General features: G+C 36.8%; 1 protein-coding gene across 5 annotated transcripts in view; it reads right to left on the reverse strand.

The window, feature by feature from the left end:
* KANSL1 (KAT8 regulatory NSL complex subunit 1) overlaps positions 1 to 13,629 on the reverse strand; it is a 170,898-nt gene that overhangs the window by 28,822 nt on the left and 128,447 nt on the right. For all 5 annotated transcript variants that reach the window (XM_027517457.1, XM_027517459.1, XM_027517460.1 and 2 more), the window contains 2 exons: positions 6,535 to 6,647; positions 5,545 to 5,740 (listed from right to left, as the gene is read on the reverse strand). In XM_027517457.1, coding sequence (XP_027373258.1) covers positions 5,545 to 5,740; positions 6,535 to 6,647 — 309 coding nt within the window. The remainder of the gene's footprint in view (positions 1 to 5,544; positions 5,741 to 6,534; positions 6,648 to 13,629) is intronic.

The following is a 13,629-nucleotide window of genomic DNA, read 5'->3' on the forward strand; positions in this document are numbered from 1 at the left end:
ACTTCTAGCCTCCAGAACTGGGACAGGAAACTAATTCAGTCAGTTTCTAAGTTTTTCCTAATGATAAATACAAAGTCTAGATAGATAAAATTATTTTTTTAATGACGAAAAAGAAAAAAACAACCAAAAACAAAACCCTTTGCATGGGGACTACAAGTAGAACATTGGAGAACAACGGAAAAGAAAGCAAATCTGAGAAATTCGGAAAAAGAATACTTCTGGAAAACAAGTTCAATAAAGCAATTAATGAAACTTTTGGTATCTCCAAAAAAAAAAAAGAGTATAAGATAACACAGCCTCTATTATAACGTAAGAGAGTGAAGTAAAAGGACAACAAGATGACACAACAAATATAAACTTAACTGTCATTCCTTTGCACTATGGGAGAACCAAAGTGCTGAAGACAGTGAGAGAAAAATTAACAGCTAGCTAACATCTGAATACTTATTTGTGTTCAAAATATGCCAGTCATTTCAGGAATCTAATTTAATGATCACAACAATGTTGTAGAGCAGGTAGTAAGAGCTAGCAAAAAAGAAAAGGGAACAGAAACATATTGATAACTGGTATACTTAGAAGAGGCAACTACAAACTTAAGAGAATAAAAAAACCAAAGTGTCACCACATTTTTTCTATAACAACAGAAGGAAACAGGGGTACATAAAAAACACTCTGAAGCACAGTCTGGTGCAGCGCTGCAATGGTAAAAATATTCTGTATTAGTCATATGACTACTCAATACTTGAAATGGGGCTGGTGTGGGTGACGTACTGAATTTTTTAATTCTAATTTTAAATAGTTACATGTGGACAGTGGATATCATATTGGACAGCATAAGAGTAAAATCAGTTACCAATAAAAAGCAAAGAAACTAAGACTGGCCAAAACAAAACACAATAAATAATTGTTCTCTTCTGCCTACCAAAAGACACAAGAAAGAGTTCTGAGGGACAAAAATGATGATCTAAGAACAAACTGTTGTTCAAATCACTGAAGAGCCACAAATTCAAATTCAAAACTCACACAAAGAAATTCCCTCCTGGTCCGCTGGTAGAGACCCTGAGCTCCCAATGCAGGGGGCCCAGGTAGGATCCTTGGTCAGGGAACTAGACCCCACATGCTGCAACTAAGACCCAGTACAGCCATAAAAAAGGGGGCATATGAAGATATTCAACACATGTTGAAATGTTATAATCAAAACCATCCTAAATAAGTATACTTGTATGTTATTTCAAAAATCATATAGAAAACAAAACATTAAATTTATTTAAATTTAATGTGAAAAAATGCATACAACTAAATGAGAAAAATTCATACAACTAAACATTAGTATTAAGAAAAGTAAAATGAAAGACAAAAAAACTATTGGAGACAGGAGTCACAGTCACAAAGAGGATATAAATTTATTAAACTGTACTAGACAGTTTTTAAAAAATCAACACAACAGACCACAAACATAAGCAGAAACTATAGAAACATTTTGACCAAAATGCTATAAAAATTAATAGTTAATAATAAACGCTTAAAAAGAAAAACTAACAATTTAGAATCTAAAAACTCAATTCTTAACTCCTGGGAAAAAAACTAAAAAACTCAAAGGCAACTTACAGATAGCAGAAAAAACACTTCCTTCCCACATCAAAGGCTGTGGAATGCTATCCAAAACTACACTCAGAAGAAAACTCAAAAAGTTAAATGCTTTTGTTCTTATGTAACAAAGAACAGAAAATAAATTAACCAAGCATTTGAATAAAGGCAGAGAGGGTGGGAAAAACCAAGACCGCAGGAAGAAGGAGTTAACAGCAAAGAACTGATCTTTGAAATGACCAATAAAATAGAAAAATTGCTGACAAGACTGATCAAGAGAAGCCAAATATAATGAAGACCGAGAAGTGGATATTAACTACAGACAGAAGGATATAAAAAGAATGCTTAATAAAAATCTGTATGAGTAAATCTGAAACCATCTGAGAGATGGATAATCATCTACAGAATAGATGCCAATCTCAGTTTCACCTTGAGTTCTAACAAATTTTAAAGAAATTGATCCTTCGTTTAAAATCTTTAAACATTTCCAGAGCACAGCAAACAATGCTGTAAGTGTCCCAATTCATTTTCAGCTGTCCTACATCAAAATTGATAGTGACCTTCTAAAAGTATTGCCATTCAAACCAGAAATGTCTCACTACAACCAATTATTTCTTAACATGGTTCTAAAAGTGAATCCAGACAAGGAAAAGGAGTAAGAAGTATATAACAAGGTGTCATGTTGTGTGATGACAGAAAGCCAACCTAGAAAACTAAGATCAACCAAAAAACACTAGTAGGAAGAGTTCAGAAAAGTGTTCAATTTCAAGATAAATACCTAAAAATCAACATCATTTATAAAAGAACACTAACAGAAAAGATCTCATTTCACATGACCAAAATATCAAGAATATAGATAACACGTAAGAACTGAATGAAGAGATAAAATACTTGGATACATAAAGAAATTCTGTGTTCCCTTAACATTGTAACAGCATTACTTCTCTATGAAGGATTTCCCATTACAAATCCAGTGCAATGGTTATGGTGGAAGCCCACTATCAAAGTAAGGCTCTAGTCACCATTATCTGTTAATCACAGAATATCAGTTCAAAGTATTAAAAAAAATTCTTTGGCTTGAGGACAGTTGGTAAATAAAATATTAGAACTTCTACTTCTTTTATCTCAGCCTTCCAAAATTTTGTATGTGCTTTATAATCCCATACAAGTTTAGAGGCTACTGTTCGAAGCACTGGGTGATTTCTGATCACTCTACCACTAGAAAGTAAGCTCCGTAAGGGCAATGACTTTTGTTCATCAAGGAAACCCAGGTGTCCTGGAACAGACGGGACCCAAAACTGCTGAATTAATTTGCTTGGCAAATCCATCACCTCAAAATGAGAGAGGGCAATATACTTGCTCAGTATCACTAATCAAGGATCCACTGGAGGCACAGGGAGTAACTAAGACAGAGAGAATGGCCTTTGTCTCCAACTAGGGCAGAACTCCAGCGTAACTGCTAAAATCAGCAGATGGTTTATTTCCCAAACAAAAATTACTTCTTTGTCTTATTTCCCATGTAGCTTATTTCTGCATATGTCAGGAAGATTCTGTTTTAGACACTGGCACTGGAACCAAAGGGTCTTTAGTATGCATTGTATGTTTCCCCCTTATTTTAAATACATATATGTACCTTCAAAAGTACACCAGTTTTTAGGCATGAACAGGAAGAAAACTACTGTCAGTAGCAACAAGAAGCCTTGCTACTTCACAGATACAAGAGTCCAGGAGGCCATCCTATAACTTCAGAGAAAGAACACTATTTCTCCATGAGGCAGTGTTGGTAGGTTTTGTTTGTTTTTGTTAAAAGCATCGAGGGCATGGCCAAAACTACTTTCTTATACTTAACAGTAATATACTGTTTTCTTTGCTTTTCCAAAATCAATTCTTTAGCCTTTCAGAAAATAATTTAGATTTATACAACTATTAATAAAAAGTTGACTCAAATGTTAATATGAGAAACCCATCAAATTTTTTTCTGGTAATGCAGACAGTCTGAGGAAGAGGGGAGAGAAACATTTCAGTCTGATAGGTAATTTTCACTAATAATACTTTCCTTTTAAAAAGATCACAGCAAAGACATGCAGTCCAAATGCATACTATAACAAAACAAGTCAAGCACTGAAAATCTGCTGTCCAAATAGTAATCACTGCACCAATTACACGCCTCTTCCTTGTCCTCAGTTTTCCCATTGACAAATATACTGCAATAGCGTTATCTTAAGAAACATCCCCCTCAGTCAAACAGGCTATTTCTCTATTCTCCTTTACAGAAATATTCTCTGAAACTGGTATCTCCGATGATTTGCTCAATTCCTTCCCTCCCATTCTCTCCAGAACCTAATCCAATCAGAATTTCACTCTTCTATACAAAGGTCTCAGGCAACCTTGGCCCCACAAAATTGAATGGTCAAGTCTCAGTCTTCATCTAATTTGATTTGTCTGCAGCATCTAACACAGATGATCATGCCTTCCTTTCTGAAACATTTTCTTCACTTGCCTTCTACGTACCACACACTCTTTGTTTTCCTTCTATCAATACTTCACTAGTCATTCCTTCCCAGTCTCGTCTCTTTCACATCTCCAAGGCTTAGAATGAAAAAATGCACCTCAAGGCTGAATTCCAACTAGGTTTCCCAGCATTCTCTATTTTCTTCCTCTGCTGCATTTTTCTCCTCAGCACTTAACACTATTGAAAGTGAAAGTCCCTCAGTCGTGTCCAACTCTTTGCAACCCCATGGACTATATATACAGTCCATGGAAATCACCAGGCCAGAATACTGAAGTGGGTAGCCTTTCCCTTCTCCAGGGGATCTTCCCAACCCAGGGACTGAACCCTCTCCCGCATTGCAGGCAGATTCTTTACCAGCTGAGCCACAAGGGAAGCCAAATTTAACACTACAGAACATGCCATATACTTCATCTATTGTTTTATTTACAGAAATTCTTACCCTAGTGAAATAGTGGGTAGAAACAAAATAAAACAATAGATGTTCATGTATTATTTTCTCTTTCTACCCTTTAGATTATTTCACAAGGATAAGAATTTTTGTCTGGCTTATTTTTAGTGTTGTACCCCCAGTGCACGGAGCTCTCTAACAGCTTATTGGAGGAGCTCAAAAATTGTTGTTGTTGAATAAATGCATTAATAAAAATAAAAGTGTTAACACCATCAGACACCATGTACTAGTAAAACTCATCAGCCAGATACCCTGAAGGCAAATTACATACATTTCATTTAATCTTCACACAACCCTATGAGATCTCCAAAGCATTCTGGGGTGGAGTGGGGTAGTAACATGCTCCAAACAAAAACTACTAAATGGCAGTGCCACAATTCAAACCAAAATTTGTCCTCTTCAAAGTTAATGCTCTTAATCACTCTTTTTTTTTTTTAAACTGGAGTACTATTTCACTGGTTTTAGAATAAATCCAACCCTGCTATTTGAAGAGTCGGCAATCCAAAGTTTCCTGTAGATGTAAAATAATTTCCATTTTGTCTGTGAAGACAAACATTCGTTTAGTATCATCAACTTAAGAGATTTTAATGGAGATTCTTATTTAAAGGTAAAGCATTCCACATTGCCATTTTCAGTGAAAACAGTAAGAAGACATACCGCTCTCCTCCATGTAATTGATGGCAGAACTTACAACCTCCTCTGTCCCATTTCTATTAAAAATTTCAAGCCAATTGTTTCCAAACCTGGCTGAGGAGTCACCTAGGAGCTTTCTAGCTTTTTGAAAAGGATTCCTAGGCCCAACTCCAGAGCAAACCGAACCAGAATCTCTAGGAAACAGGGCTCAGGAACCTAGTATCCCTTAAAGCTCTGCAGGAAGCCTTGTTAGTTAGCCAAGTGCGGAAAACACTGGTTATATGAACCAAAGTTGGCAAGGACTACTACCTCTATCTGAGCATCTGGCTCACTTTAACAAGGACCAGGTCTCACTGGTACTGACCTTCTTGGAAAGAGGCACAATGCTGCTGGGTCGAACAAGCCTCCGTTTCTTACAGCTCAGCACAGGACGGGTTCGGGCTGCCACACAGGTGCCATCAGTTGATGAAGCAACTAGATTCAGTCGTTGCTTTTTATGCAACTGTTCCTCAGCATCAGAGTTGTCACCTGGAATGTGGTCTGCCAAGACAGGCTGAAGACTACACAAGGGGAAGGAAGAATATTTACTTTACAGAAGATGGAAAGAAACAAAGCCTCTAATATTGGTTCAACCACCTCTACTTGCAAATGTTTACAGACACAAACAAGTGTTCTAGAGCACAGAGATCACCTCTTGATGCTGATGTCTGCTAATCTAAATTGGGATGCAGTGTCTGTGCTTATTTGTAAGGCTCTTGGTGGATGTTACTGTATCGTGTCTGAAAAATGCAAAGGTCAGTAAGTGAAGTCAGGAGGTTCTAAGTGATTTCAGCTTTCTTCAACAACAAAAACATAAAATTTTAAAAGTCTAGAAAATTATAACTGGTAAGAAAATGGTGAACTTTTGCAAATGTTAATAAGCTGCCTGAGAACCAGTTCTACTGGTGAATCTTGCCTATTAGGGATGTGTACTCACTGTTCACTTGCAGAAGGATTCCTTTTCTTTCAAAAATACAAATTTACAGCCTTTAGGAATCTAATCTGTTCTAGAGTAGAGGATTTTACTTCTGGGGAATTCTACAAAGACAGAGCTAATCACAACAATTCACAATAACTTTAGGACTTTCAATTTTTCTCCAAGCTGGGACAATTTTTGGCCAAAGTAACAGGAAAGTACATTAGCATGCTACTTAAAATACACTTGCTACAGTAGGAGGCATGCACAATACTATGAAGTGGTAAGGTTTCTGCTTCTTTAAAGCAGCATTAGTCCTGGCTAGGGATAACTAAGCCTCAAACTCATCTTTTACAAGCCTGATGAGCATATGGAAGTATGCAGAAGAGATAAACTTACGTGTTAATAACTCCATTGACAGGTCTCAATGCTCCACACGATTTAGCAGACAGTGACTCTGAAGGATGACCAGAGGCACCATGGTTTTCCAGTGGCTGAGAAACAGATTCAATCTTAATAGAAGAAAAACAAAAATATATCATCAACATTTAACCAACAGCATTAGCCTGAAAATCAGCACCATTTCATTTAAATGCTGCTGCTGCTGCTAAGTCGCTTCAGTCATGTCCGACTCTGTGCGACCCCACAGACAGAAGCCCACCAGGCTCCCCCGTCCCTGGGATTCTCCAGGCAAGAGTACTAGAGTGGGGTGCCATCGCCTTCTCTGTCATTTAAATGAAACACCTAAAATTTCTCATGAGCAGTTTGAGAAACAACTCATTTGTGGAACACAATTTCAGTATTTCTTGGATTTTTGACTCCTGGGCTGCAGTCTTAACAAATTCCAAATAAATGAGTTTTCTGGCCTTAAAAAAAAAAAAAAAAACCCTCGTATGACTGAGGAAAAAAAAAATTTTTAGAGAAACTAGTTTTTGCTTTGGAGAGGAGAGGTGAGGAATTAAAATATTTAACAGACTAAAAGTAGTAAAGTGCCCACTGAGAAGGAAATGGACTAATGCAAAACAATTACATAGTAACAAGCAAAACAATTACATAGTAACAAGAGTCTTCAAGTTTTCAACCTAAAAGAAGGGTAAGTTCAGTAGCAAGACAATGAAGAGTATATTTAAATGTAGTTAATACCTGCTTAACCTGAGTATGTTGGAAGCTTGTTTCTAGAAAACTATACTAAATATATATATATATAATAAAATAAGTAATTAATAAAATGTCAACGAGTAACTAATAACTATCTAATGCTACCAGGTAGGAACTACTGTCTGGATTACACAAATCAAATTCAATTGACTTTCAAACAATTTTTGAATCTGAACTGCATGGGTCCACTTATACGTGGCTATTTTTAAACAGTAAATATTCTATTACTACACAGTACACACTCTGTAGCTGGTTGAATTTTGGTGATGTGGAGGAACCATGGATTGAGTGGGCCGACTATACATTACATGTGGATTAAATCCAGTGTTGTTCAAGAGTCAATTGTATACGCTTAGAATTTTAAATATAAAATGAAAATAGGGAGGTAGGGGAAAAACTGGAAAATTTCAAATTTTGCTATTTCAAAACAAATGATATTTACTAGGCTAAAAGGGGGCTACCCAAGTAGCACAACTGGTCAAGAATCTTGGCTACCAACGCAGGAGACCCAGGATTCTATCCCCGGGTCAGGAAGATCCCCTGGAGTAGGAAACAACAACCTGCTCCAGTATTCTTGCCTGGAAAATTCCACAGACAGAGGAGCCTATCGGGCTAGAGTCCATGGAGTCACAAAGAGTTGGACACAACTGAGTGACTGAACACACACCACAGGTTAAAAGGGGAAGGGGCAGCCATGAGATGTCAATCACACGAAGCATCTGAGGTATTGGCAATAAAGCCACAGTCCAGTTACCCGAGACGTATCAGAAAATGGCTGTGGTCTGTCTCCTCCCTACATTCAAACTGACTTTGGGGTGTTTTGATGTTCCCTTTCCTGTAACTGCTATCAGGATGTAGCAAAGCCAATATTTTGATGCTGAAATTCTATTTATCAGTATTGTTGAATTTCTTTTTTGATATTTATACCCACCAGGAGAAAATACCAAAGGATCTGAAGACCTGAGAGCAATCTCAAGAAAGAACAAGAGATTGGGAAGCTAATTTTTAAAATTTAATACAAATTATCCAAAAATCTAGATCAAGGAATACAGACAAGACACATGAGTAAACCACAATGAGTAAACACTGGGAGAAAGTGTTCTGTCTTCCCTGTTGATTCCCTATACATTTACTGTTGTACCTTGAACAATTAATTATATTAGTCAACGACACCAAAATCATGGCTCACGTACTCATTGCTTTAAAAGTCACGCTGATTTCCTCTTGGAAAGTATGTGTAAGAGTTGTACTTTGGCCACCTGATGTGAAGAGCTGATTCACTGGAAAAGACCCAGATGTTGGGAAAGATGGAGAGCAGGAGGAAAAGGAGGCGACAGAGGATAAGATGGTTGAATGGCATCACCAACTCAATGGACATGAGTTTGAGCAAACAACAGGAGACAGTGAAGGATAGGGAGACCTGGCCTGCTGCAGTCCATGAGGTCGCAAAAAGTCAGACATGACTTAGCAACTGAACAACAATGAGTTGCAAAGATGTTTGTGTCTTCTGACAAAGTATTTTACTCCCTCTTAAAGTCTATCTTAAAGACATAACAAAATGTCCCCCCAAATCTTATACATAAAGGCAGTCACTGCAATGATATGGATCAATAACCTAAATACTCAACATCTGAGGCATAGTTACAAAATGTGGTATACAAAATAAGAATATTGAAAATAATCATAAGGGTTAAATCCAAAATATTTTTAATAGAATTTTGGTGACTAAAAATGTACATACACAGAAAACAACAAGGTAAAAATAGTTGTTACAGAGGCAGAATAAGACGAACACTGAAGTTTTCTTTATATTTAGATAATATTTTTTAGAGAGAGATAAACCCAAATATCCTCCTGAATGCTAGTGAGGATTTACTATTCAGTGAACACCTCAAAAGGCCCAAACAAACATTAACATTATGGTACGACAAAGAACAAACAATTTAAAAATTCAGGCTGGTGTTAACTAGCAATGTGTAACTCCAGCCATGTTACAGCTTTCCTAGATTTCAGAAGTTCTGCTTTAGATGAAAAAAGTTGCCTGCCAATGTGAAAATGCTGTGAATGTGAACTTTCTGGTACTGATCTAAAGAATCAGTCAACTTTATATTCACCTAACACAATAGCTTTTAGCATTAAATTACAACAGAGATCTGGTTTATACATCTACATGTTTTCACAAAGTCCCACGTTTAAGTAATAGGTTGACTCTCCATTTGATTAAGATTTACTTTCTAGGGATTATGGAGAACTAACCACCAATCAAGACACCTGTCGAGACAAAATGTTGCCATTTTTTAAACAAAATCTCATTTCAAAACAAGTTTAACTTTCTTAGCTAATTAACCTATTATTTTTCATGACTACAGATGTATAGTAAATTTAAAGGCCATTAATCTTCAATGTGCATTTTATTGTTTTTCTTAGAGAAACCTGAACTTTACTGGGGGTAATTCAGTCCCCAAATTAAAACAGAAGTCAACAGGCAAAACATTATTTAACACAGAAATGTTAGTCAGTGATACAGAAGCACACAGCAATTAAGAGCAAGAAAGTCAGAGAAGAAATGTGCTTGGATTTCAGTTTCAACCATGTAAGTAAGCGCTAAATATTTCAAAGGGATCTGCTTAGAAACCCTGGGATATTCTACGTGTAATCACCCTCAAGTCCAAAAGCAGGGCACTGGGGCAACTAGGTTCATCATCCACTCTCAAATTCAAAGAGCTTAAAATATTAACCCCAATCCTCTAATAGTGTTTCATCTAGAAAAATACAACTCACGGTCACATGTAATTTTATTTGGTGCTTCTTAAATGTATTCACATTGCCTTAAGAAAAAGGGAACACCCCTTATCTTGCAGTCTGAAAGGCTTCAAAGACAGGGTAGAGGATTATTAACAAACACGTCACAAATATTAAATCCACACACTAACATAAGCTTGACTGTTAGTTACTATTGCAGTGGTTTACATCATTAGTATTTTCAGGACACTAAAGCATGAATCAGGTACTTGTCATCCAATGGGAAAGTGTAAATAGGAGCTGTTACAGAGTTTCTTTCAAGCTTCATGTGATGTTCAGACACACTCTGAGGGTACATGCATCTGATGCCAGGGAGAGTAGAAAACCTGAGTGGTATACAGAGTACTTCTGTAAACCCCGCTTTTTTCTAAAGTAGAGCCCCAGGAGACTACCTTTTAGGGCTATCTTAGAGTTAAAGGTAGCAAGGAGGGTTACTAAAGTGATTTTTTCCCCTGATTGAAAGGGTCAGATGTATGACATGAAATGATTAACACAGCAGTTAGATTCCATTTTGTTATTCCTATAAAAACAGGCATCTGTTTGATTCATTGCTCTATCCTCTTGGCCAGAACAATTAAGTGTCACAAAGAGCCCTTAAAGAAAAACTAGATTAAATTAAGGCTTACTGGGGGTAGGTTTTTCTGGGGTATAAGAACTCATGTCCACTAAATTTCTTTTACTAAAAAGTAGAGAAAGTAAAAGGGTAAAAAAATCAAAAGGCACACAACTTAAAAACACACAATAAACCTCTAGATGTGTAATGCAAGACATATGTGTATGTATCTTTTCTTTAGTCATTTAAGTAATGCCATACCATCATTTGCTTGAAATACCATTTTTCTTTGTCTAGAAAAATTAACAGTTTTGTTCTGGTTTGTTATTACTTTCTGACAAACGTTATCAAGATGGAAAGAAAAGGCTACCTGGATAAAGAGAATTCAACTTTCATTCCCAGGTTAAAATGCTCTCCATCTCAATGATAACCAGCATAGTTTTACTTAAAATAAACAAAATATTGTTGGTCCACAAAGAGTATACCAGTCATTTTCACGAACTAGCACCATGGTCAAAAAATTGTGCTAAAGTGAAAATGGAACTTTCCACCAAGCTACTTACCGAGGCTTCAACTTCTGTATATGTAAAATGTGATGATGTGCCTCACTTTCCTGTCTCTATACTGAGGTTAAAATATAAACTATAATTATATTAAAACAACCTTGAACTATCCATTTCTAAAAATTAAACCAGTATAATACAAGTCCAAAGACTACTAAATCTAATATTTATATTTATCAACACTGTTGAAAATCTTTCTACTGAACAGTAAGAATTTATAAGACTATTTTTGCAATTACTTATTTATCCATAGCCCAATATGCACTAGTGGTAAAGAATCCACCTGCCAATGAAGGAAACTTAAGAGATACAAGCTTTGATCTGGGTCAGCAGACCTTCAATCTGGAAGGGCATTGCAACCCACTGCAGTATTCTTGCCTGGAGAACCCCATGGACAGAGGAGCGTGGTGAGCAATAGTCCAGGGGGTCACAAAGAGTCAGACACAACTGAAGCAACTTAGCAGGCATGCAACTTATTTTAAAAGTCCTAATTGGTCAGAGTTTAATTCTGTGGATCAAATATTCTCCACCCAGTATCTATCCAGAGAGAAAGAGAGAGAATGAGTGTGTGTGTGTGTGTGTGTGTGTGTGTGTGTGTGTGTGTACACATGCACTCAGTCACTCAGTCACGTCCGACTCTTGGTGACTCCATGGTCTGTAGCCCACCAGGCTTCTCTGTCCATGGTTTTTTTCAGACAGGAATACAGGAGTGAGTTGCCATTTCCTCATCCAGGGGATCTTCCCAACCCAGGGACCAAACCTGCGTCTTACGCACTTCCGCACTGGCAGGCAGACTCTTTACCACTGAGCCACCTGGGAAACCCCATGCCTCTCAAAAACCCTCACAGGGCCAACGCACCCTTCATTGTCCCTGGCTGACTACAAAACTTCAAGGAAAAGAACCCTGTTCCTGTGTTACCAATGGTAGGAAGATTATACCTTGCATATTTAAAAAGAAAAAGTAACAGTTTATATTTTTGTATGCTTTACTTCTGGGAAAGGTTCACTTGTTAACCCCATCAATTCTACAAAATAAGGAAAGGATAAAAGAATGAGACTTATTTTGCAAATAGAAGCAAACAAACAATGACTGCATTGTCAAAAGCCATAGAAGCAATTCTTTTGGTAAAACAAATAAAAAACTCAAACCTAGTCTTTTAAAATATATATACCCAGTAATTAGCTTTCCTGTAAGAAAGAAGATATAAGGAAATACACATGTATCTTCTCATCTGTGCAGCAGAAATATAGGAAGGAAGGATAGATAGTGCAAAAACTAGTGAAACTGGAAGGAGGCTGGAACACAATGGAAAAAGGTGGAAACAGGAACAGGGCTGCAGTCTCTTGCAAGCTTTAACTCTCAGCACTGCAGTATGTTTCACACACTCAAAAACTAATGAGTATCAACTACTGTGTGTGTGGGCAACAAGAAGTGAAATACTACAGTGACAAAAGAACCTAACTGTATTACAAAATAATTGCACACTCATACTGAAAGGTGTGAAGAGGAAAAGAACTAACATAAGTATAACTTCTGGAAATAGTTATTTTGACTGTGTATCACTGAGCTACTGTACTGTATACAATATTGTACTCTAGTTAGTAAAGATATTTCTCACAGGAGTATAAGATGGCAATTCTGAAACTACTTTATATGGTACTAGGACTGAACAAGTAAGTATCAGTAAGGAAGGAGAAAGAGACTGGTGTTAGATTGGTATGATAAGAAAGGAGGAAGGGATTGGTGCTCGATTGGTATTAGTATAAACTCATGGTTTTGAGTGCATATACAGATGGGTAGATAACAAAATATATATGTGTGTCTAATGTATTTCCTAGCTGTGTTGAGAAGTCTCAGATAGAAGCAATGGCACCAAGTAGCAGTGAGCATAACAAGTATCCAGACTGTGGTCTCAAACATCTGGTCTCCAATACAAAAGAACCAGGGCTGGAATAAGTACAATACAAGATGAGTCCGGGATATTTCTGGGGGGAGAAAGTGAACACTTAAAATACAAGGCGGGCACACTGAGAGGACATGGGCACCAATCTGAAAAGAGGTCCCAGTGCCAAAAGCTGAGACACTTGGAAGTGAATAATGAACAAGAGTAGTACTTAATAATCCATAAAATAAAATTAACAACCATAAAAACATTTCTGAAATAAACTAACCAACTAAATAAACAAATAAATTCTTCCTAGCAGAATTCCAATGAACAAACATGGAAAACAGAAAATCACCATTTAGTCAACACCACAGTAATGACCACTGCAGTAATTTTTGCAGGTAAAATCTACCAGTGGATGATACAACTGTGGATTAAAATATAATAAGCAACAGAAAAATGCACAGCACCCCTCCATGACATAGTCGTTAATTATAAAGGAAAAAATACTAATTTACTGGCATGTTATCAC

Source organism: Bos indicus x Bos taurus, chromosome 19 (genome assembly GCF_003369695.1).
Source record: "Bos indicus x Bos taurus breed Angus x Brahman F1 hybrid chromosome 19, Bos_hybrid_MaternalHap_v2.0, whole genome shotgun sequence".
Lineage (NCBI taxonomy): Eukaryota > Metazoa > Chordata > Mammalia > Artiodactyla > Bovidae > Bos > Bos indicus x Bos taurus.